At 49.7% G+C, this 23,535-nt stretch overlaps 7 protein-coding genes across 7 annotated transcripts; 4 read left to right on the top strand and 3 right to left on the bottom strand.

Moving 5' to 3' along the window:
- Positions 1–42: 42 nt before the first annotated feature.
- Positions 43–2,574, bottom strand: FSUBG_9756 (polyphosphate synthetase; the record flags this gene model as incomplete). The annotated part of the gene is made up of 3 exons (XM_036688303.1): positions 43–324; positions 382–1,998; positions 2,053–2,574. The coding sequence occupies 3 exons, from the start codon at positions 2,572–2,574 to the stop codon at positions 43–45; spliced, it is 2,421 nt and encodes an 806-aa protein (XP_036534755.1).
- Positions 2,575–4,220: 1,646 nt separating this feature from the next.
- On the top strand, positions 4,221–5,563 carry FSUBG_9755 (arginine n-methyltransferase 2; the record flags this gene model as incomplete). Its single annotated transcript, XM_036688302.1, has 2 exons — positions 4,221–5,475; positions 5,529–5,563. 2 exons carry the CDS (start codon positions 4,221–4,223, stop codon positions 5,561–5,563), a joined length of 1,290 nt encoding a protein of 429 aa, XP_036534754.1.
- Positions 5,564–5,749: 186 nt separating this feature from the next.
- On the bottom strand, positions 5,750–7,415 carry FSUBG_9754 (hexokinase; the record flags this gene model as incomplete). Its single annotated transcript, XM_036688301.1, has 5 exons — positions 5,750–6,173; positions 6,239–6,693; positions 6,748–7,158; positions 7,208–7,233; positions 7,286–7,415. 5 exons carry the CDS (start codon positions 7,413–7,415, stop codon positions 5,750–5,752), a joined length of 1,446 nt encoding a protein of 481 aa, XP_036534753.1.
- Positions 7,416–9,665: 2,250 nt separating this feature from the next.
- FSUBG_9753 (oligosaccharyl transferase complex subunit OST4) lies at positions 9,666–14,444 on the top strand (the record flags this gene model as incomplete). The annotated part of the gene is made up of 8 exons (XM_036688300.1): positions 9,666–10,012; positions 10,068–10,940; positions 10,991–11,246; positions 11,634–11,751; positions 11,947–12,228; positions 13,245–13,278; positions 13,449–13,977; positions 14,037–14,444. The coding sequence occupies 8 exons, from the start codon at positions 9,666–9,668 to the stop codon at positions 14,442–14,444; spliced, it is 2,847 nt and encodes a 948-aa protein (XP_036534752.1).
- A 1,211-nt stretch (positions 14,445–15,655) lies between these two features.
- Positions 15,656–17,066, top strand: FSUBG_9752 (inorganic pyrophosphatase; the record flags this gene model as incomplete). The annotated part of the gene is made up of 5 exons (XM_036688299.1): positions 15,656–16,060; positions 16,223–16,342; positions 16,397–16,740; positions 16,790–16,873; positions 16,925–17,066. 5 exons carry the CDS (start codon positions 15,656–15,658, stop codon positions 17,064–17,066), a joined length of 1,095 nt encoding a protein of 364 aa, XP_036534751.1.
- Positions 17,067–17,952: 886 nt separating this feature from the next.
- Positions 17,953–19,161, top strand: FSUBG_9751 (transport membrane glycoprotein Sec20; the record flags this gene model as incomplete). The annotated part of the gene is made up of 2 exons (XM_036688298.1): positions 17,953–18,248; positions 18,300–19,161. 2 exons carry the CDS (start codon positions 17,953–17,955, stop codon positions 19,159–19,161), a joined length of 1,158 nt encoding a protein of 385 aa, XP_036534750.1.
- Positions 19,162–19,578: 417 nt separating this feature from the next.
- Positions 19,579–20,651, bottom strand: FSUBG_9750 (methylthioribulose-1-phosphate dehydratase; the record flags this gene model as incomplete). Its single annotated transcript, XM_036688297.1, has 3 exons — positions 19,579–19,672; positions 19,733–20,257; positions 20,503–20,651. 3 exons carry the CDS (start codon positions 20,649–20,651, stop codon positions 19,579–19,581), a joined length of 768 nt encoding a protein of 255 aa, XP_036534749.1.
- Between the last annotated feature and the right edge of the window lie 2,884 nt (positions 20,652–23,535).

The following is a 23,535-nucleotide window of genomic DNA, read 5'->3' as shown; positions in this document are numbered from 1 at the left end:
AATGCATGCAACAAAGCCCACCAAAACCAAGACTCCTTGTCCCTACCAGATGCCTCTCTCATTACCCTCAAACCCAAAGTTCGCAGCTACGCCTACGAACAGAGCTACGCAGAGAACGCTTGGACCCCAACGGTCGTAGAACGCAATGGCCTTACGTTCTCGGATGCCTTTACTTCGGTGGAGATACGTAAACACAGAGTAAGCGAGGCTTGCAATAGCCAATACAGTAAAGAGGCCAGAAATCAAGAAGTGGGTACGCGTGGGATGGCTACCGAAGTTGAGTAGCGTGACAGCAATTGTGCCGATGTAGATAGAAAACTCGAGCTATCAAACGAAACGTATTAGTAATTGAACTCGTACTGTTGTCATCAAAGTACTTACCCATCCCAAGAATGTTCTTTCAGCCGCAAAATATACCTTGGGCTCCACGCGTACAGGCACGTAGATCTTCTTGCCAGGGGGCGCCTTAAACTTCTTAGTCTGGATAGGATCGTGCCCAAACAAGGCTTGCAGCCGGTCGCTGCGTTCAACCTGCGTGCTTCTAGGCGCAGGAATAGCAAGCTTGAGAGCAGAAACCACGTGTTTTCCAAAATGTTGTCTGATATGTCGAGTCTTGGCAGACAGCAAAGTCGAGTAGTAGCGCCATCCTCCACTTCTCTTGGCTTGCGCCAGCTCGTATCTTTCATCATACTCATCATCTGAGTTGTAAATCGCATAGTCTTCATCGGCCGCGGGAAGGTCTGTCATCTGGCCCTCCATGTCAATAGGAGGGAGCTCACGGAGACCACGAGCGCCCTGTGCGCTCGACTCGCCGTTGGTGCCGTTGCGGCCAGTAGCCTGCAATTCCTCGTCGTCCGAGTCAAGCTCTTCGTCGTCATCAGATGTATTGGTGGTACCTGACAACCCGGGTCGTCGAATACCAAAGTCATGAGTAACGGGTTTGCGGATGTCTACGTCCATCTGAGGCATCCAGAAAGGCAGGAGGTTGATTCTATCGGGAAACAACGTCGCCGTACCGTGGATGAACTTTGAGAACTTGGGCACGGCCTCCACCAGGTGAGATGAGATGAGCTGGCGAACCCACTCAGGTGGTTTCTGACCGGTCTGCGTCTGGAGCTTGACCTCCAGAACGGCATAAGGGAACCGCTCGATGTCTTCGGCAGGCAATTGCGAAAAGGGATAGTCAACGCCGATATCCATACGGCGCCAGTTGTCTCCAGAACGGACACGGCCGTCAAGATTGTCTTCTCGTACCATTGTGAGCTCCGTATCCAGCGAAATTCGGACACGGGCATCGGCGGGGAGCTGGAACGCAGTGCGGTTATAGAAAGATCGGCAAACGGGCTTGTAGCCCTTCTTAATAACCGAGTATTGGATCTCAGAAGCCAATCGCTCGTCCTCAGCAATTGCCTTCTCAGGCTTCTTGCCCTCTTTGCGTGCCTTCTCAAAGATGGCGGCTGGGAGCAGTTCTCCCTTCATGTACGCGTTGACGTTTTTCTCCTTCATGGCAAATCGAGCCTTGACAGACTTCTCACCTGTCCAATCTTCACGGTGAGTCTTGCGCTCGACGAAGATTGTCTCTGTCTTCATGCCTCCATACCATCGAAGTCGGATCGCCTCGGCACCTTCAGTTTTCTTCAGTCGACCTTCATACAAGTCCCAAGTGTCGGGATTGTCGTAGTAAATCGATGTGATGGCTGAATCTTCCTGGTCGAAATCCTTGTTGGCATTGAAGACGAGAACGGGCAAGTGCTTCAAGATGATGAGCTTCAGCTCCGTAACGTTGTCAGGGTGCACCCAGTATTTAGTCGTTTGTCGGATGAAGTTGGCCTGGCCTCCACCCGCAGCACTGTCACCCTTGACGGGATTTCCGCGAGTTCGGACAAGGTCGTAGAGCTTCGAAAGCTTGATGACGGCGGCGTCGTAGTTTTCCTTGTAAAAGGGCTTGGCTTTGAGTCGGCTATCGAAAACGGGCTTTAGGTGCCATCCGGTCGTTTTCTGGAACTTTTGTTAGGCAACGGCTACGTTGTTTCCAATGGTTTTGAGTCTCACATCGTGCTTCTTAATGATCTTGTAAAACCCGGTGTAGTTGAGCTGCACAAACTTGGCAAGGTCGTGGACATCGGCTATGATGTCGCTGAGGTCCTCTTCGAGAAGCATGAACTCTTCCTCGCTAGGGCCATTCTCGCCAAGTCCACGCTCATTCAGGCGATTAACCACATCCTTGACTTCGCGTTCGCTCACAGCAATTCGACGGGAAATCTCCATGGCCTTGACCTTCTGCTTGGTGTGAACTTTTTCGAGCTCTACCTCGAGCCTCTCGACAAAGCGAGTCTCGTCGTCCTCAGTCCATTCCGGGCCCTTGCCGGCCTTCAAAGGGCCGGTAGGTCTCTTGAGCTCATTTTTCAAACCATCGTAATCGATATAGTACCACTGATACTCCTGGATAACGCTGGAGCGTAACTGCTCTCCGAACTTCATGACGACGACGCCGGGTCGGACAGAGAGATTTTTGCCGTCGCGGGTGCTGAGCCAGGTTCTGGAACGTGTCTTGAGGTCTTGGACGATCAGCATGTGCGCATTGAAGAAGCTGGATACGACATCCAAGGAATTGAGCTCGAATAGCAAAGACTGATGATGATTGAAGAGATATGAGACGTTTGATCACGATGCAGTCGAGGAAGTCAATCGACGAATGCTGATGATACAAATCTTTCGCTGGCTTACCTGGTGACAATAATAAGAGAAGAGGAGGGCGAGAGAGACAATGTTTTTGGTGTCGCCGAAAGTTACGAGATGACCGAGGCGTAACAAAACAGGTCAAGTCAGGGCTTCCGAGTCGGTAGGCACGGACGAACTAATATTTCAAAGAATATGCAAGGTAACCGTAGCACTGTAAGTCGATTACGGCGCGGCATGTACGAGAAAAGTTCTAGGTTTCCTTGTCTTGCCTTGACCTGATCTGAACTCTTTCGTCGCTTCGCTTTGTCTTGTTATCGTTGGCGTCGAGTCTCTGACTTTAGGTCGGGCGTTATGTGGAGCAACAGGCCGACATTGGTTTAGTTGGCATTATCACGGTCGAGAGCTCTGTTCGAGACAAGCTCTGAACCTGAGACGATTGGCGAATCATGTTGGGGGCTACAAGAACGTGCACGTCACTGAAGGAAACTTAATGGCGAGCGAGGCTAGGTAAGGTATGAACGAGAGAGGGACAGGGGAGGCAGACAAGAAAAACTGGTGCTGCTGAAGCGAGGGTCCGCGCGTATTTCTTAGCGGCCGTTCTTCCATACCTGGTACGTACCTAAGCTAGGGGAGGAAAGAAAACTCAGGACCTCGATCCTAAGTGACAAAAAGATTTAGGCGATATAGCCTAAGCTTAGAATGACTTTTACTGTGTTTATTTTGACATACCGTATCAAGGTCTGTTGTTTTCTTGCCCCCCCGAGGCTAAGCTACTAACATAGGTATTTGGGGCTTCTCGCAGGCATGTGCCAGTGATATTTTACATACATCCAAGGGATACAAGCTGAAGCTAAATAAAAGTGCATGGACTGTACCTAGCAAGTGAGATGATACTGTCCTATTCGCCAATTGAGCCCGTCGGCAACATCCTTCATGCACGTGTAAATGCCAGTGACCGGCATTGCATGCCCAATTGTGAGAGTGGATCCATTCAGCCATGGAGACCATCTAACAACACAAGCAGACAAGGTGGAGAAATATGTTGAGGCTCGGTGTCGAATTCGATACCCTGGAGGAATAAAAATCATATCCCTTTAACGGTCCTAACCAAGGTAGAGCCTATACTTTCAAACTGCGAGGGAATGTTTATATCTCTGCACATTGATAACTCGAACGATATCATTATTTAGTACCTGATATAGCACTATGAGACAAGACCTTTGCTATAGCTAATGCGAGATTTTTACCATTGTATTCTGTTTTCTTTGCACCATGCAGACGGCCCCCAGTTTTTCTGGGTCAGGATGCTTCACAGACCATCAAACTCCAGGCCTGTAGATCCAACCTTTAGCACAAACTTGGCCTTGATTCTTTTTTACAGCCTCAACTCGAAAAATCAGCTTCAACCTTACCATATGCGTAGATAGACAGGTGCACACTCGTTGCTCAACCCTTGTAGCTCGGGTATTGTTCACCCATCCCCAAACTTCCGTGCCCCTCAACCCCGCGATCACAGTTTTTATTTCGTGCCCCTCATCATGGCTACCAAAATCGATGATTCTATGCTGGCGCGCATATCCTCCGATTGCCCAGACGAGATTCGACAAGTCTTGTACCATGCCTGGGGTCATGATAGAAGTGGTCTGCAGAAACTGCTAAAAACCACCGGCAAGGCAAATGCTCAGGACCCCAAGACTGGGGAGACACCCCTACATGCAGCTATCCGAGCCTGCGGGCCTGCTTCTGGGGACGATGACGACCAGGAAGAGGATGGCTCCGTTGAAGAGGCTAAAGAGATAGTCCACGATCTCTTCCTGAGAGGTGCGATTTGGAACGATGTCGATAGCAACAATGAGACACCGGGGTGCCTTGCCCTCAGACTTGGCCGTAAGCCTCTATACAATCTTTGTGTAGAGGCTGGAGTGCGAGCTGAACTACTGTTCGCTCTTATGGGGGATTATGAAGCACTATCATCTGGTTCAGATGACGGTGACGAAGAGATGGAAGCTGAACACGAACAAGATGACGAAGAGGCTCCTCAACTGGTATCCGCTCAAGACACCGCCCCTCAACCAGAAGAACCCAAGTTCATCCCTCCCGACGCTCAAGAGAAGCAAGTTACAAGTGAGGAATATCTAAAGTCGAAACTTGTATATGATGATGCCAAACTCGTCGACTCTGACCTCAACGGTGTCATGATGGCATGGGAGACCGATATCATGCGCCGGTCGGTTGCCGCTCTGATTCCCGACTCAGCCCCTGGCAAACGTATCCTCAACATTGGTTTCGGCATGGGTATTGTTGATGGCATGTTCGCTGATTTGAAGCCCTCGCGTCATCATATCATCGAGGCACACCCGAGCGTCCTTGAGCACCTCTCCACAGATGAATCCAAATTTGGCCCAAGTTGGGAGAAGAGCGGCCCTGAAGAGGGCGCCTTTAAAGTGTACAAGGGCAGATGGCAAGATATTGTACCAAAACTCTTGGAAGATGGTGAGGTTTACGATGCCATTTACTTCGACACCTTTGGCGAAGACTACTCTCAGCTACGTCACTTCTTCTCTGAGTGCATCATCGGCATCATGGACCAGGATGGCAAGTTCAGCTTTTTCAACGGCCTTGGAGCTGACAGAAAGATCTGTTACGACGTATACACCAAGGTGGTCGAGATGCAGTGCGCCGATGCAGGCCTCGATGTCGAGTGGGAGGAGAGTGATGTAGACATGTCTGGTCTAGAAAAGGCTGGCGAGGGAGAGTGGGAGGGCGTACGGAGACGATACTGGACCCTAGACAGTAAGCTATACCCATATATTTTACATCACTATCAAGCTAACTTCGTCTCGCAGAATACCGGCTGCCTGTTTGCACATTCATGGGCTAGACGAATGTATCCATCAAAAGAATTCCTGTCCTGTCAGTGGCACACGCTCTTGATAGTCTTTAAGAAACCCTTCGTCTCTATTCGTGCTTTCATTCAAGTCCACGTCTATCTTCGTTTTTCGTCCAATCCTAATATTAACCTTTGATACCCATCACGCGCCTTTCATCAATCGACTTTCGCTCATGCTTATTTGAAGTTCTCGGGATGAAGAATACCCGCCATGTTGCCCTCATTGATCCGCTTAAGGGTTAGGGCGGCAACCAGGGCGGCGCCGACACCACTGCCGTCCTCGGCAGTAAGAACCTCAATAGGGTCCTCGGCCTTCTTGTCGGTCTTCGCAGGCCAGTCGAGAATCTCTCGCAGAGCCTGAGCTCCTCGCTCCTTGAAGTAGGGGTACTTGTTGAATACAGAACCATCAGCACCGACGTGGCAAGACTCGTATCCCTTCTTCTTGCAGATAGCAGCGACACCACAAGCCGAAAGGCGAGCAGCACGTGTGCCGATGAGCTCGGCGGTCCTTCGAACAAGCTCCAGTTCGGGGCGTGTGGGCTTCAGGTTCAGCTTCTTGACGAAGAGATCATACGTCTCAGTCAGGTTCTCCCAGGGGTCCCTAAAGCAGAAAATTAGCAGTGTGCGTAAACCCAGCAAAAAAAGAAGAAGAAGGAAAATACGTACTCTTCAATAGCAGACAGGAAGGAAGCATCGAGGGAGTAAGGCTTGCGTAGCAGAGCGATATCCTGGTTCTCAAAGATATGAATGGCCTTGTTATCGTGAAGGTCAACAAGGATGAGTCGGAAAATCTCGCCCAGGTAGAGACCGGCAATCATCTTTTCGAAGGCCTGTTGTCCTGGGCGAGGAGACTCCTTATCGATAGTCACATCGTAGGCAGTTCGGGGAAGGACCTTGTGCTCGTTGTCAAAAGCTCCCCACTCGCAGTTGATGGCCATGGGCAGGTCGGCGGGCAAATTCAGGTCGGCAATCTTAGGAATGGAACCACAGTCTTCCATGTAAGCAGCATTGCAGCCAGTACCAAAGATGCAACCGATCTTCATAGCGGTATCGGTATAGGCTGAAGCGATCAATGTGCCAGTAGTATCATTAATGATAGCTGCAAGCTTGATGGGGACGCCCTATTCACATGATCAGCAGCGATTCTTGAGGTTTCAGGGTGATGTTCAGCGTACGCGAGCCTTCAGGGCCTCCTCAAACATGGGAACGATGTTCTTGCCCTCCACACCATCAATGTCGAAGCCCTTGGTCCATCGCTGCAGGATACCCTCATCGATATAGTTTTGGGTGGCAGGATATGAGAATGTGAAACCAAGAGGAATTTTCTCCAGCTTGCTACAGTCTCCATGATGAGTCTCGAGGAACTGGTAAAGACACTCGGCAATGTATTCCCAAAGCTCTTCAGATGTACCAGACTTGAGCTCCTCGGGCATGCGATACTTGGACTGGAGGATATCGAACTCGGATTTCTCTTCGGTCAGGGTGATTTGGCAGACTCGCAGGTTTGTTCCGCCCATGTCCAGGGCCAGGTAAGTTCCTGTTTCGTAGCCATCGGGGTATGACATGACCCAGGTAGGGTTCATAGGCTATGGGTTTAGTTAGAAGCAGGATTGAAGATGTCTGTTTCATACTCACGATGCTACCCCCCTCAACACTGAGGCCTATTGAGAGTCAGACAGTCGTCCCTGTGGTCTGCAGAGCAGTAGGGCTCACCTTTGGCTAATTCGGAGACAAAATGGTCGGTGATCTCCTTGAGCTTAGCGGCCTCTACCGTAAAGAGCTTCTCAAGCTTGTGAATCTCATCGGCGAGATCCTTAGGGACATCGGCCATTGATCCTGACATGATTTATCGTTAGCAACGGAGATTTGAGCGGGCTGGTATTTTTTAGCTTGAATGTGGTTGGAAGAACAAGAGACTCTGAGGAGAGAAAGGTTAACAGAAGGGTAGCGCATTTTGACTTCAGTGCTGCATGGTCACTGAACAAACTCTGCATCTACACTCTGACAGTAGGACAGTGATTGCCAGCTGTCAAGCCCAATAGCATTCAGTAACCACGAAGTACAAGCTCACGTAATACACCTTATCTGCAAATTCATTGTTACCCCGAAACTTGAGGTCACAGATGCATGCACAGTCGATTATCATTGTTGCTGTCGATTCTTGGCCGAGCCCCAAGAGCCAATGGGGATGGCTCTCGATCTCGCACGACGGCTTTTTTTCACTGTCGTGACTCTAGAAGACGACTTCGTCTTGTCTCCAAGGTTCGTCACCAGGAATGTGGTAGAGGATGGAGAAGCATCGTCATCGCGGCGCATTTTGGCTGGTTCTGCCCCACTGAGCAAGCTTCTTCTTCATGGACAAGCAACAGCTCGTGGCCAGCATCAATTGATGCTCCCAGATAACGATTTATAGAGTTTCTCGATCGTGGGGGCGCCATAGCATAATAAGTGATAGCATTTGAGTATACGTACCCTTTCGGGAGGGAGGACGTCGAGGACCAAGACCGACCATTTTGATGAGGGAGGTTTGACTTTTGGCGGGGTTCGGATTTGGCGGGGTAGTGTCTTGTTGAAGCTTCGTAGCGCGTAGGTCACCGTGGAAACTTTTGTAGGGTGAAAAACGTATTCACGAGAGGAAAGAAACACAATTCAGAATTTAGAATAGGTTGAGGAGCATGAGGAGGATGGTGTAGGTAGGGGGATACAGGGTTTTTAAAGCAGTCCAGATATGGATGGGATGGGATGGGATGGGATGGATGGAAGGGAGGTGGAGCAGAAAGCACCTTACGTAGGTACCTTAAGTGAGGTAGGTACTAGCAGGTCTTGATGGGACTGGACTGGACTAAATTGAGGTGAGTCGAGGTCAGGACAGGCCGTTGCGCGGGAGATTTGCAGGGAGTTGACTTATTAGTTGTCTTCTCATGTCATCAATCGGCCAGAAGCAAAGTACATCTACCTACAAATAAAGGTTGGCATGTACTTTATCTTATATCTTGTGGCCAATTGGCAACAGCCAGATCGTCCCAGGTCTCCGCCGTCTTGGCCCTCAACTAACTTAGTACATGCTATGTATGTAGGTATCCAAAATATAGGTGTGTAGGCCTGCACCTAGGTGGTTTCTACTGAATAGGTACCTTACTTGTGTCTGCTCCCCTTCACCAAGGTACTATAGGCACCCGAGCCACCTCTGTACCCTTCGTGGGTTGGTCGATTGACCGCTTCGTTGCAAAAGGAAGTAAGCAAACAAGAGACATCTCTCCTCAATAATTATACTAGCCTGAACGAGAACTCAGGCACCTCACGCTTAGACATTCGTGGTCTGAGATGCGTGTGGGTTGAGTCTCTTCTCCTCAATTCCAACTGGAGCCTATCTTGTCGGGCCGTTGATGGAGGGGGCCACTGGTATTTATTAGTGGTTACTCTGACTGAAAGAAAGTCACACTACACATTACAGTTCCAATTGCGTTTTTTCAGTTGGATCTCTTGATAAATGCCGTCTCTTTGAACCCAAGTCACAATTAGTATTGGAATTCATGATACCCCGAATGTGCACATGTTTTACTGCTCTCAACCATCATGAGCTGGGGAGCATGGAGGTCGGCCGCGGCAGTTCAAGCTCCAGCTTGGTAACATGATGTCAGGTCCCAGTAAGCCACCTTCGTGGGGGGGGTCTCCAAGGCTAGGTACTTGGTTCTTCTGCCGTTTATTAGCGATTAGGTATCTCCCGCCTCATCAAGAGGAAGTGTGGTGCTCAGGCCACTGCATGTAACGCACCTTTCAGTTAAGGTACCGGGGGTCCGGGTCCGGCGCTACGATTCTCCCGAGCTGCGATCTAGCCACGTTTTCATTGGTTAGACGAGCTAGCTATGGAACCTACCCTGAAGCTTCCGCTGACGCGCCAAATGGGCAACGTATGCTTTTTGGGGAGCTGTCTCAGGAGGGTCTAGAAGTTGAGTTGTCTCGAGAGTTGCGAGCTTGCATTAATCAACCTTTGACCACAATTACCTTGCGGTACACGGCCACAACAAAACTTCATTCTTGACAGCTTCGGATCTCTCAATAAATGAGTGTATCCCCATCCTAAGCCGTCATCATGAAGCCTTTCGCCATCACCACGGCGCTCTTTAGCTTCATATCTGTCGCGCTCGCTGGCGCAACTACAGACTCCAAGACATCAAAGGTCATCCTGCCCGTCGACTTCAAGCCTCCACAGGTTTTCAAGAACGCCAATTTGGTGCATGTCATCTCTCTAGAGAAGACCTACGTAAAGGAACAGATCAATGTCCTCGTCGAGAACGTTGCAAAGGAGCCGCAGACAGAGTACTATGTGCCATTTACTACCGAACAGCTTCCTCGTATAGGAGGTTTCGAGGTTAAGGATCGTAAGGATGCGAACGCCGGACCGTTCGTGGCCGAAATTGTCGAGTACGATCCTCTCAGGTATGTGTCTTCCAGCCTGACTATGTCGCAGCTGGATACTAACGGTGCAATATAGTGATGTTCAGTACTATCGTATCCGACTGCCCACGCCGCTCAAGCCTGGTGCTCAACAAACACTCGGAATCACCTACTATTACCTGAAAGCCTACACTCCTCTCCCCGTAGCCGTTTCCCAGGACGATGACCAATACCTGAGCTTCAACTTTTCCGTTTATGCGCCATCTGCCTACATCACGAAGAAGCAGAAGACCGAGATCAAGGCTGCTTCGGCCGATGTCCCCGATTATACAAAACTTCCAGGCAGTGGCGAGGCCAAGGAGTTTCCTGTAAAGCAGGGCACCAAGCTCATCTATGGTCCCTTCGATGAAAAGCCCGCCGGTGCTGTCTCCCCTGCAAACGTTCGCTTTCAGTTTACCAAACCGGTTATTCATGTCAAGGAGCTCGACCGTTTGATTGAAGTCAGCCACTGGGGCGGTAACATCGCCTTCGAGGAGCACTACGAGATGTATCACGGCGGTGCCAACCTTTCTGACAACTTCGATCGAATCAAATATTCTCAGCATTCGTTGTACCGTCAGCATGGGGTTGCAGGAGTTCGACCTTCGCATTACCTCGACCAATTGCGAATTCCTCTTCCAGGCGGAAGCGTGGACGCCTACTATACAGATGTGATCGGCAACGTCACAACGTCTACTTGGCGAACCGACAACCGAGACGCTCTTCTTGTTCTAAAGCCGCGATACCCTCTTTTTGGTGGATGGAGGTACCCTTTCACTATTGGGTGGAACTCCGATGCTTCTAACTTCCTGCGAAAGACCGTCACTGGTAGTTTCGTACTCCGGATTCCTTTCATCGAAGGCCCCAAGCAGCCAGAAGGCGTTGAGTATGAGCACATCAACGTCAATGTTCTCCTTCCAGAAGGCGCCGAGTAAGCCGACAGTCCAAGCATTATCTGTACCTTTGCTAATTTTGATACAGGAACGTCAAGTTTCACACCAACATTCCCGAATCATCGATCGTATCTACCTCGGTTGATCTGACCAGAACCTACCTCGATACTGTCGGCAGAACAGCCGTCAGCATCAAGGCGCGAAACCTGGTTGATGAGTTCCGAGACCGCCAACTTATCATCTCTTACGATGCGCCTCTCTCGAGCGCTCTTCGAAAACCTTTGGTCATCTTTGCCAGTGCCATGGTAGTATTTGTCACTACCTGGGCATTGGGCCAGGTGCAGGTGGGATTTAAGCCTAAGAAATAGACGCTTTAATAGAAACGGAACGTGCCTTTTGATTGAGAGGTCTTCACCTTTACATGATGAGGAGCCTGGAAGCAGCTGCTGGGAAAGATGTAAAAGTGTAAAATAGAGAGGACCATATTGGTAAATGGATTAGGTTTCCAGTTTTCAAGACGCAAGAAACATCAGATGACAGTCAAATACCTACTCTCGACTTTGTATGTTGTGATAAAGACAGCAAAGCCACCACCAAGGACAGGGTCCAAGCCATTATCCGTAGAGGCGGGCAACTCCGTAGGCCAGGTAGGCCCAGCCTCTTTTGATAGCCTCTTGTATGTACAGACTTTGCCAGGTTCTAACACGGACTTGGCACTACGCGAAGTGTAGTATGTGTGGAGGGACTGTGTCTCCCAGTTGAGCCTGAGATGGGTGGGCGAGACAGGCTCCGAATGGCCACCCTGGCTGGGGACCCTCTCCTTGTCTGCGCCAGGTTCTGACAGCATGGGTTAGTCAAAAGAAACCGGGCAAAGAAGACCAGGGCACTGGTATAAGATTGAACATGAGAACCCTCCTCGAAGCCTTACACATTATTTTGCATTTATAATTCAACAACCAATATCTCAAGTTGAGGCTGATCAATCAGGGCCTCGCTTTCCAGTCGCTTTAACGATCTCGTTCGACTAATCCTGTCCTATCACAGCTACGGCCAGTCTCACTCTCGCCGAACAAACCCTCAAACAACCACCAGGATGTGTTTCGGCAGTGAACCCAAGTCCAGGACCAAGTACTACTATCACGAAGAGATTACACCTTCTAGACGATACACAGGTCATCATCACCATCACCATCACCACCATCACTCACGCTCTCCCCGAGCAAGCTACACCAGTGTCTCTAGACGGTCCTACAGCCACAGCCCACGAAACAGTGGCACTGTTGTCTATGAGCGCTATTGATCGTCTGAAGGCACCAATGCTGAATTGTGGGTGTAGTTAGAGACGATGACGTTGGACAGAGCATGCGGTACTTGGCGGGCTGTGTTTAGCGGCATTGGCAATTGGGTTTAATGTATTGATGAGGAACGTATGACTATTTGGGCAAGGTTTTGGGGGAAACTGTCTGGTTAAAGATATTGGACACAGGGTGGGCGTTATTAATGCACAGGAATAGGTGACACAGCGCAATTAAATAAGATGGAGTTTTTTTGTTGGCTTTGGCTCAATGGGCTGTTAACCATAAGTTGTGACAGTAGAAAAAGGTCAACTTAAGAATCTCAAGACGCTATTCGACCAATGTCTCTTCCATGAAAGGCTGAGCCTCGTGCTTGTTTCTCGGGAGCCACGGATCTTCGTCATTTGGAGCTGCTACTCTGACCATTTGGAAAGCCTGTTGACGTATCGTCTGGGCGGGGTGCGGAGTGTCCCGCAAGGCTGGATCGTCGCTAGAGGAGCTCATGACATCACACTGCATTCCGCCACCGAACATCCAAAGGCTCTCTAAGACAGATACAGCGAGTTACTCCAATTGTGAGCGTAGCTGCAGCTGAAAACATGTACTTGTGCTACCGAAAGCAGGGCAGATCAAGATGTGTTGGTGTCGTCAACGTCAGTTCAAAAAGGCCCTTCTACTTGTTTAAAGCCTGCACAACCCCTGCCTTGGTATCGGCAGCTTTAACATCTGGAGATCTCTTACATCCATCCCCCTTGTAACAGACCTGACCCAGCCGGACCCAGACGATTTGCACTGATTTACGTTTACCACCCAAAGCGGCTCTGCAGCTGAATTCTTGAATCGCCTTATTCCACTGTAAGCTGTCACCTGTTCTATTGTGTGAGGAGGTGTTGGGCCTTGTCTGTTCCATAAGTAGCGGGGAAGGCAAGAATACTCTGTGACGTGAAAGCTGACTACCTATACGGAAGAAGGTGCATTCTGGCCGAGTCGCAGTTACTCTTGAGCGACACCTGCAGGATTCACCTGCCTATTACCTTGGCTCTCTAGGTATAGTAGTTATCCTTCGTCAAGTCTTCAACATGTAAGCTCCCGTTAGCATCTTCAGCAATTGTCAAACTTCGTATGTCGTCGCACCTTAACCAACCTTGCTGTATATCAAAATACAATGTCTCGCTTCAGTTTCGATGCCTCTTCTTCACGCCATGACTCACTAAATTCAGAAAGCCCGATTGACATAAAACCCTTTCCTAGGAATCGTGCACTCTCCATTCGATCCAACAAATCCAAGGGCAACTCTGGCACTGGTGCCGGAGCCAAGCGCCCAGGTTTCTCGTTCAACTCACTTCGCGGCCAGGTCCAACCTGAGCTGTCCCGTAAGCTCTTCCGCCTCATCAAATCGGAGAACAATCTCATCAGCGCCCATGAGACCGCCGGCCGTGAGCGGGTTTCCATCGCGACTCAGTTATCCGAATGGGGTGAGCATACCGGAGATGAGAGTATTAGTGATATATCGGATAAAGTGGGAGTTATCCTAAGCGAAATGGGCGAGCAGGAGGACGCATATGCTCATGCTCTTGACGATTCTCGCGCCGAACTCAAGGCTATTCGAAACACAGAGAAGAGCGTGCAACCTAGCCGCGAAAAAAAGGACAAGATTGCCGACGAGATCCAGAAACTGAAGTTAAAGGAGCCTGGCAGCACAAGGTTGCCTGTCCTCGAGCAGGAATTGGTGAGAGCTGAGGCTGAGAACTTGGTGGCGGAGGCCCAATTGACCAACACCGTGAGTTGTGACTAGCATCGCTTCATCAACCACTTGAGCAAGGCTGACCAATCATACAGACCCGACAAAAGCTCAAGGAAGCCTATGTTGCTGAGTTCGCTGCAACCATCGAGCGTGCCGAAAAGCAGATCATGCTAGCCAAACATGGCCGCCGTCTGTTGGAGCTTCTCGATGATTCGCCTGTGGTCCCTGGCGATACGCGAGTACCTTATGAACACTCCTCCCTGGCACGCCAAATCCTAAATGATGCTGAGGATGACCTTCGAGGGTGGCGACCTGAGGCCGAGGGCTTTTCCACTCCAGTCCAAAGTCGATCGCCAACCCTTGAGGGAAATGGAAAGGAGCCTCTGGCTTCGGAAGGCAATTTGTCTCCCGTCCAGTCTGAGGCAGCTACAGTTGAATCCGGCACTTCTCCTTTGGAGCAACGGGGTACCAAGTCTTCTGTCTATGCTGAGGTCGCTGGCTAAGTGGGCAATTACAGGATAATAAACAAGGGTGCCAATTCTGGCCTGGGCTTTTGTTTCGATAAGTTTCGTTTTCTTGAGCAGGCGAGAAAGTTCACTTGCTGTTTTCGCAGTCTGTCTGGGCGTCGTCGAGGGACCAGTTCCCAAGTTTAATAAGTCTGGGGTACGAGAAGGGTTTTTATCCTTTTTTTCTTTTTGAAGTGCTGTTTGTTTATAGCCTTTGATTATTGCTTAGTTAGTCTCGTTAGTTGAATCAGAATAGGCGTGCCTATCAAAAGTTTAAAATGGTGTACTGTTGAGGTTCGTAGGGTAGTAGTGAAAACGACGATGAACCAGCTCGTGGCGTAAACTATGGTCTTAGGCTCGTGTTCAACTCTTTGCTGAATCACTCAGCACCAATCGATATGAGGTGATCAGTATCGTGGGTCCTGGTGCATCTTGGGGGCTCTGGCTTTTCAAACGGTGTGGATGGATGGGGTCTGCATTTTGTTGGTGTTGCGCCTAATAATAAGACGGTTTATGTTCCGGTTACGGAGATAGAAGAATTTTCATGATAGGCTTGATTGCAGAGCAGAAGGAAATAATTAATCGCCTTGGCAATAAATATCTTGGATTGACTAAAGTACAAGAGGGGAGCGTAAGAAGGACCTTGAGCTTAGACATTACTTCAATTCGTTTAGCTGCACGTGTAATGAGATAGGCTCATCGGGTCATGACTTGTCTCGGGCTGTCGGTCGTGTTGTGCGGATATATTACACGGCATGAAGATGAGGATCAAATCAAATTAGCACTACTGAGACCCATCACGATATCCAGAACCAGTTAGCTTCTGGTCCGTATCGACCATCCGAAAACCAACTCCCGTGCCCGCGAAAAGACGACCTCGGTTTCTCTTGAAGCCCTGCACTACAGCCGACGACCGCGGTGTAAGGCCTAGGCATAAGGTTTCTTCTCACCGTAGACTCTTGATATAACCTCCCAATCTCTTTCCTCTCTCCCTTTTACACCCTTCTCCCCGGGGCTGCTCCACTTCAAGCCGCCCCCTAAAGACCAGCTTAGTATTGATGTTACAGCCGCAAAGTTCCCGGCTTCTGCTGCTCCAGAGGTCGTTGCGCACTACAGTCACAGGCACCACAGCCACTGGGACACTGCTGTACAGTCCCTCCGCAGCGCCGTCGCTGTCGCCATACCGAGTACCTGGCCGGGCCAATTACATGGCATCGCTGGCAGCACGTAGCCCTGCCGCTGCCGCTGCAGGCCCCGGCGGGAGCAATAGTGTCGTTACCAGTGGTGCCCCGCCCCCTCCATCCTCTTCTTATTCTCACTCTGCTGCTACGTCAACCTCCAAAATTTCTTCCCGTCGAACAGCTCAGATTGCTCGACACTTTTCCTCCTCATCCTCACCCACAGGTCCCGTTTCAAAGCAGAAGCCCGACATGGCCTCCAACTACACCGTCCGCAAGGTTGCGGCTCCCAACACCTTCGAGCACCGAGTCTACATCGAGAAGGATGGCCAGCCTGTTTCTCCTTTCCATGATATTCCTCTCTATGCCAACCAGGAGCAGACCATCCTGAACATGGTTGTCGAGATTCCTCGATGGACCAATGCCAAGCTCGAGGTATGTTCCGGCCAACATCAATTGCTGTCTTGTTGCCTCCTCGGCACGCTTTGCTTCATTTACAGTTGTCGTGTGCTATGTTACCCCTCCCCCCTCCTTGCGCAATCGTTGCCCAGACCGACAAGACGCAAAACATGAATACTGACAAAACCCTCACTCTAGATCTCCAAGGAGGAGCTCCTCAACCCCATCAAGCAGGATATCAAGAAGGGCAAGCTTCGATACGTCCGAAACTGCTTCCCCCACAAAGGTTACCTGTGGAACTACGGTGCCTTCCCCCAGGTATGCTCATTGTTTACCCCAATCTGACGTGGTCATCCCTAACTCGATCACCAGACTTGGGAGGATCCCAACTCCGTTCACCCTGAGACCAAGGCTAAGGGTGACAACGACCCTCTCGATGTCTGCGAGATCGGTGAGCTCGTTGGCTACACTGGTCAGGTCAAGCAGGTCAAGGTCCTCGGTGTCATGGCTCTCCTCGACGAGGAGGAGACTGACTGGAAGGTCATCGTCATTGATATCAACGACCCTCTCGCCTCCAAGCTGAACGACGTCGAGGATGTCGAGCGACACCTTCCCGGTCTCCTCCGTGCCACCAACGAGTGGTTCCGTATCTACAAGATTCCCGATGGCAAGCCCGAGAACCAGTTTGCCTTCACTGGCGAGTGCAAGAACAAGAGGTGAGTTCTTGAACTCCGGCTCAGTGAGCCCAAGACTGACAATTTTAAGCTACGCCCATGATGTCATCCGCGAGTGTGCTGAGGCCTGGGAGCGTCTCATCACTGGCAAGACCCCTGCTGGCGGTGTCTCCACGTAAGTCTCTAAGCTATCTTCCTAACACAGTTGATATTAACATTTGCACAGCACCAACGTCACTGTCCAGAACTCTCCTTCTCGCGTCTCTCCTGACCAGCTCCCCCCTCTGCCTCCCAGCGAGGATCTCCCCGCCGAGAAGATCGATGCTTCCATCGACAAGTGGTTCTTCATCAGCGGTGCCTCTGCTTAAGTGTTCATAGACCAACCATCTTGCATAAAAGGAAGAAGTATGGTAGACATGTAGTCTTCACAAAAGTTGAGCACGGAGATACTCAAGAACAATATATAAAAATGATGCCAATTGTCGTAATATTATACAAGACCCTCAATCCCTGCTATGCCATCCCGGGGTTCGTAAATGTACATGGTTCGTTTCCTGAACGCCGTTTGTGCAGAGTGAGTGATACAATATAGCGATGTGTTTCACATATTTTAATCGGTTAAGTCGGCTGCCTTCTGCAATTGACGCGAGTGTCGGTCTACTTCCTCCACAAGTCCTTTAATGTTGATCTTTTGGCAGTCGAAGTTGAGCTCCTTGCCATCCTCTGCATCTCGTTAGCCATTGGACCCCCTAGGAACTACAAATAGCCTTCTAGTATTACGCACTAAATTTCACTCGCAGGGAGCTGGGCTCTTTTGAAGTTCGGGGTAAGATGGTTGATGTGATTGTTGTTCCATTGGCTCGGGCATTCGGAGGTAGAAATGTGAGAAACAGACGAGCTGGCTTTGCGCAGGCCGAGAAAGGGTTGAATTTGGCCGAAACCTCAGTCATAAACTTGGTGATCATCTTGACGGCGAGTAAAAGGCGAAGCTCGTAAAATACTCAAGAGAAAATTGGCTTTGGCAAGGGAGTCGAACGTAGTCGTTTACACACTCAAGAGCTATAGGCCGGTAGTTTGGTGATGCTAAAATTTCGAGGTTCGATATTGTCTCGGTACATGCATATCACCCTAAAGGGGTAGCACCCAGCTAAGGTAACTGCAACGTCATGACGGACCACGTTTCGAGATCGACTTGCACAGCATATACCTAACAGTTCTTCACCAGCATAATATCGCAAACTCGACAAGCTGAAGATGTCCTTCGAGGGTCTGCAGGAGCGTTTGACGGCTCTGCAAGAGACTACAACACAGCTCAAAGAGCTTATCGATCGACTCGCAACACTCAAATTCCAACCTGGATCTGTGCCCCTGACCACCGACGAGGAGAGCAGCGAAAGCGGCGAACTCAGCGCAGAAATTACGAGTACTCTACGAGACGGAGAAGAGGAGCATGAGCTTCTGCAGGAAGAAGTGGAGTTTCTGCGTGGTGCAGAGCATGACAAAGACCGATTGAAAGAGAGTGTGGAACAGATTGGAAAGGAACTTGCAAGGTATAGTTTGCGCTGAGAGGGAAATGGTATTTATGTCTAAACGTACTTTAGCTGCCGTCTCTCTTTTCGAAAAGCACGACTATCAGCAAAGCATAGCCTCGCACAGGCACAAAGACAAGAGCGCGAGATCCTCCTTACCTCATTTTCACAGCCTACCTCCGAGACCAACTCTCTTTACCCTGACGATGAAAAGACTGCTCGTCCTACACGCCATCAGCAGAATGTTCAGAAGCAGCAATCAAGCCTCACTGAAGATGACCAACAGAACGTTGGTGCGAGTGCTAATGTGACCAACGCCCTACGACGAACACATGATTTGATCCAGGCGGAGTTGGCTCGCAGCGAGTTTGCACATGAGACTTTGACAGAATCTTCTGCTGCTTTGAAGCAACTGAACGAGTCGTATGGCTCTCTGGACGCAATGCTGGCGAGCTCCAAGGACTTGTTAGGCACACTGCTGCGCTCGCAGAAAAGCGATACGTGGTACCTTCAGACGACATTTTACATGCTAGCTTGTACACTCGGCTGGCTGTTGTTCAGAAGACTGCTGTATGGACCGATGTGGTGGATTGTTTGGCTGCCGCTGAGGTTGATTTTTGGATTGGGAACCTCAGCAGGCAGTGCGATGATGCACGCGGGTTCGGGGCAGGGCCAGGTGAAGGAGGCTGGACAAGCGAGCAAAGGAGTTCCGGTGGAGGGCTTGCCGGACGATGAATTGCCCACCGTCAAGGTTGGCACTGAGCAGCAGGCCGAAGTTTTGGAAGAGGTGGATAAGATTGTGAACGTTGTGAGAGAGGCAGATGAGCTGGGGAACATCCCAGAGGGTGATGAAGACAACATCGGTAATCCCAAGAAGAGGATGTGGGAGGAGCCTGATGTTGTTGAGCAGCAACGCCCTAGAGATGAGTTATAAGTTGGATAATGATTAATTTCATAGCAACGAGGTCCCGAATATGTTGAGCATTATGTCCATAACTATGGGACAAGTCATGTCACTGATTTGTTCCAAGTTCATGACTTCGCAGGCTGTCTGTAAATTAATTTTTGGAACGTATGATGCCCGTCAAAAAGAACAAACTCGCGAATGTAACAATCCGCAATGGTGGCATACTCTATTATTTGAGAGACAATTTCCGTCTCTTGGTCATTCTCATGTTGTTGGCCGCATTCATCTATCGACTACCCTTGATTTTTCTTCAGGCCATCATCTCACATAACGCCGTGCCTCATTTGGCTTTCAGACTAACTGCCTGGTAAGCAAGCCCGTTCGTCAAGAGCATAGTTGCGTCGAGGTGCTGGGATTTGTAGGCAACTCTGATTGCTTCTCCGACTATGTTCGCTGGGGAGCAATCTGCTCGACTTGACTGATCCAAGGAAGGCCGAGCTTCTTCATCTCAACGGCAAGCTGGAAAAGGTAATCAAGACTACATCATTTCAGCATAATCATTCGCAGATCCTGAGTGAGCATGTTATATCTTGCTTACCTCTCACATTGAGTTTTGGCCTTATGAACGTTATCACCCCAAACGTAGACACCGTGACGTCGGACGAGAACAGCGTATGTGTCGGGATACTTATCCATCGCTTCTTCAAGATACTCGGTCAAGTCTTCCTCATGAGGAGTATTCTCGATGACTGGGATTCGAAGGGTGTCATGATAGCCCAGGTTGCCCGTCTTGTTCATGCCACGGCCAAAGCCCTTGATCTGCTCAATGTTGTTGATCTCGAAAACTCGATCCTTTCCGGGGCCTTGGGATTCCAACAGGAGGGTGACAAGAACAGCCCATTGAGAGTGAGTATGTATACAACAGCCAGCTCCTCGGCGGGTGAAAGCAGCAAGGAACAAGGGGGTGCACTGAGAAGGCTTGTAGCAGGGAGGAGATCGTAGATACGTGCGCTGGTTGAGCTTGTTGTGGTTAGGATCTTGCTCAGAAAGAGCCATGACATATATATCGGTGTTCTTCATGAGTTCTTTTTGAACGCCCGAGGGCGCAATGTATACGAGATCACTGCGATCATGGTGTAAGTTAAGAGAAACTTTTGCCCCCTATTTCAATAGCAAATGCCCAAGAGAAGTTTCAGGTGATTTTCCCATTCACTTGAGGAGGGTATGTATACACAGGTATCATGAGTCTTGCAATAAATATATTGCCTTCTCCAACTCATCATCGCGGGGTCGCGGGGTCGCGGGGTAAAAAAAAAAAAAAAAACCAGGATGAAATTTCAAAAACGAGCAAGGTAAACATAAACATACTCATCTCGAATAGAGCAACCGCCTCCTGTTCCCGTGACCCAGCCCAGAGTCCAGAACTTTGCGCATAGCGAAGGGATCAGGTTTGCAGGGTGGTTCGGGTCCTCGGAAGTAATGAGGGCATCGCCAGTTGCGCGTTGCTCAGTTGACATTTTAGCTTTGGAGGGATATCTAGTTAGAGATACGGAGCGCCCTTGAAATTGTGTCTCTGCAGAGGGTTTCTGATTCGGAACGCAGTGGCCGGTGAAGGACAGAGATCCAGCGGAGTGTTGAGGTTTGGGAAATGAGATGATAGCAGCACGGCCAACGCAATGAAGCTGAAGCTGATGTTGGTGGTGGATAGTTTCTTGTCTAACGTTAGGCCAGTGCCGCACCTGTCTTAGTACCTAGGCTGTGGTTTCAGAGCCTCTGAGTGGTGATCTGTGCTCTGTGCTGTCGAAATCCATCCCATCCGTGATGACAAGAGTACTCTCCAACTAACTACCTTACCTACTGTACGCTAGCCAATTGACAACTACAACTCCGAAGACCTTCTCTATATTCAAGGCCATTCTGCGCAGAATCAAATCGCGGCTGATGAGCGCAATGGCTTGGGAACGTTGGGCGGTTACTAGTCTTGAGTGGGCAGGCCGTATTTCTCCTGGTCCACAGGCTCTGCAAAATCTACATCAACCCAAGTCTCTGTCTGAAGAATCTTTGCCATGTGATGGAATCTTCTTTTGTCCGGAATATTTTATCTTGTATCCCGATTCTAGGCAATGCGTGCAACCTCAGTTTTCCAAGGGCATTGGCTTCAGTCTAATCCGAGGTAGTATTGCGTCTATGGTGGCAAGCGAGCGAGCTATGAATAGGAACGGAGACGGAACGGCCGAGAAAGGACCAAAAGCTACGGAGTACAGTTGATAATGGGGTCTCTCTTCCATCAAGATTCATCAACGCAAGTTTGAACTGGGCCAGATAAGCATCTGTTGCAACACATATGGATATAGTACACGTCTTTGCATGAACTCAAGGGTTCATGTTATCTGAATGACTTGGAGTTTTGGATATGTGATAATAGCCAGCATCAGATGGAGAATCTTGCCGGATTGAAGACAAATGGACGAATGCCTTGGAACAGACCTGGCCTGTGTTTTAACATTTTCAAGGATGGCGCCTCAATCACAAGCCTTTACAGGTGGGTAATAATACTCGTTTAATGAGTGCGAGAATCCATCAACAGGCTCTGAGCATCATGTCTTGTCTTGAGAGGTTGACCCTTGTCCCTGCTTATATGTAATAAATGACCTCTTTCAGCTCTCAGCGCCGGTGCCGGGACGCCAACAACCTGGTCCTGGTAGAGCTGCACTGTAGCAGTAGCAGTAGGTACTGTAGCAGTATCACAGGTGCCCCTAATAACATAGTGGCATATGGGGGAACGGGGAGCACCGCCGGGGCTTTTTCTCTGGGCTACCTCGTATTCATGGATTGGGATGTACAAAATAGGTTGAGCCGAGGGCTTTTGCAGGTCACAATGCGGCAAAGAGTATCCGTCACAAGTCGTAGGCGCCGTTTGCCCATCCATTTGAGGGAAGAGGAGAGTTTGAGTTTGTTGAGTTCTCGAGCATGTCGTTAGTAGTCTACACAGTATTTTGACCTGGTGATAGCGCATTGAGATGACGCTCGTGCTAGCCAAACAAAGTGTCAGTCAGAGTGTTTACTACATGTACGCCAATGAGAACGAGGCCGTTTTATTAATTACTCTGGCCAAGCCCTCCAGGCAGCCGCTATGGTGCTAACTTAGGTACATACAGTAGTAGACCGTGGCTTTCCAGTCTGTGTTTTATTTACTATTCACTCATACTGTGAAGAAGAAAACAAATCCTTAAGTGTGTTATTGTTTACATTGTATTGGCTGGATTGCAAACTCACTGCAGTGCTCAGTCTCGTCTCGCTGATGGTTTACAGCGTCTCGTCTTGTACACACTTCCGCCCACTCCTTGTCCCAAAATGGAGGCCCGGTCTATTATTGTCTAGCCCCAAGGGTCACCCCCTGAGACAACCTCGAGTCCAATGGACTGTGAGAGATCCGATGCTAGTGCAGTGATCTAGGCGCGCTGAGAAGAACAGCCGTGTCCCGTCACGGTTCACCTTTTTGAGGGTGCAAATTAGGGGGGGCTCATCGTCACTCATCAGTGGTGGTGGAAAGCAGAAAACACCACACATGTAAGAAAGGACGGCAGATGGTGGTCATGTCACCAGGCAACACGAGCTGTTGGAGGCGAAGCTCCCCATGATGGAGGGATGAAAGAGCAAGTGGAGGATCATCCATCCATCCAATATGTGTGGGTCGCTTGTGTTTTTTTTTTCTTGTCTCCCAACGTCTTTTCCCATCCATCATAAGTTTTGTTAGTCGAGGAGAAGAGCCCACTCACAACACTCGATCATCTGAGCCGAAAAAGAATCGTTAAACGAAGGGAGAGATGCAAGATCTGCGCTGGGCCGGAATTACAGGAACATCCCCCAGCTCAACTGACAGCTAATTAGTCGTTTCTTCCCCTAGTCAACGCAGGACAGGGACGGCAAATTAGTGGCAGTCTCTTGGATCATGGCTTGCAAATTTAAAATTGATGTCGGCGGGCTTCCCCAGACCAGAAAGTAAACGAACATCGATCGACATCCATCACATCACATCAGTCAGTCAGTCAGTCTATGCCTGCCTCCCTCCTCAGGCTCCTCTTCTTTCGCTCGCTACAGTCCGACCCGGCTGCAACTCACTCTAAAATTTTGTGCTTGTGCTTGTGCTTGTGCTTGTACTTGTCCCTTCTTTGTTGTCATCCCACTGCATGTACATACTGTACTGTGTCACAACGTGGACATGGACGTGGACTTGTGTGAGGTGGTTTGCGTGGCATACCCAAAACTCCCCTCATGCTTTTTCTGTTGTGTTATTCTGATACTAACGGAACCCCGAATGTGCATCATGCGTGCTCTGTGACTCTATGCCTATCTATAGACAGCAACAGCATCCCCCAGAAGCTGATGGATACTTCGTTT

The sequence above is a fragment of the Fusarium subglutinans genome (genome assembly GCF_013396075.1).
Source record: "Fusarium subglutinans strain NRRL 66333 chromosome Unknown NRRL66333_c0000155, whole genome shotgun sequence".
Taxonomy (NCBI): Eukaryota; Fungi; Ascomycota; class Sordariomycetes; order Hypocreales; family Nectriaceae; genus Fusarium; species Fusarium subglutinans.
The sequence above is the reverse complement of the archived record's forward strand: the minus strand, read 5'-3'. Positions and strand labels throughout refer to the sequence as shown.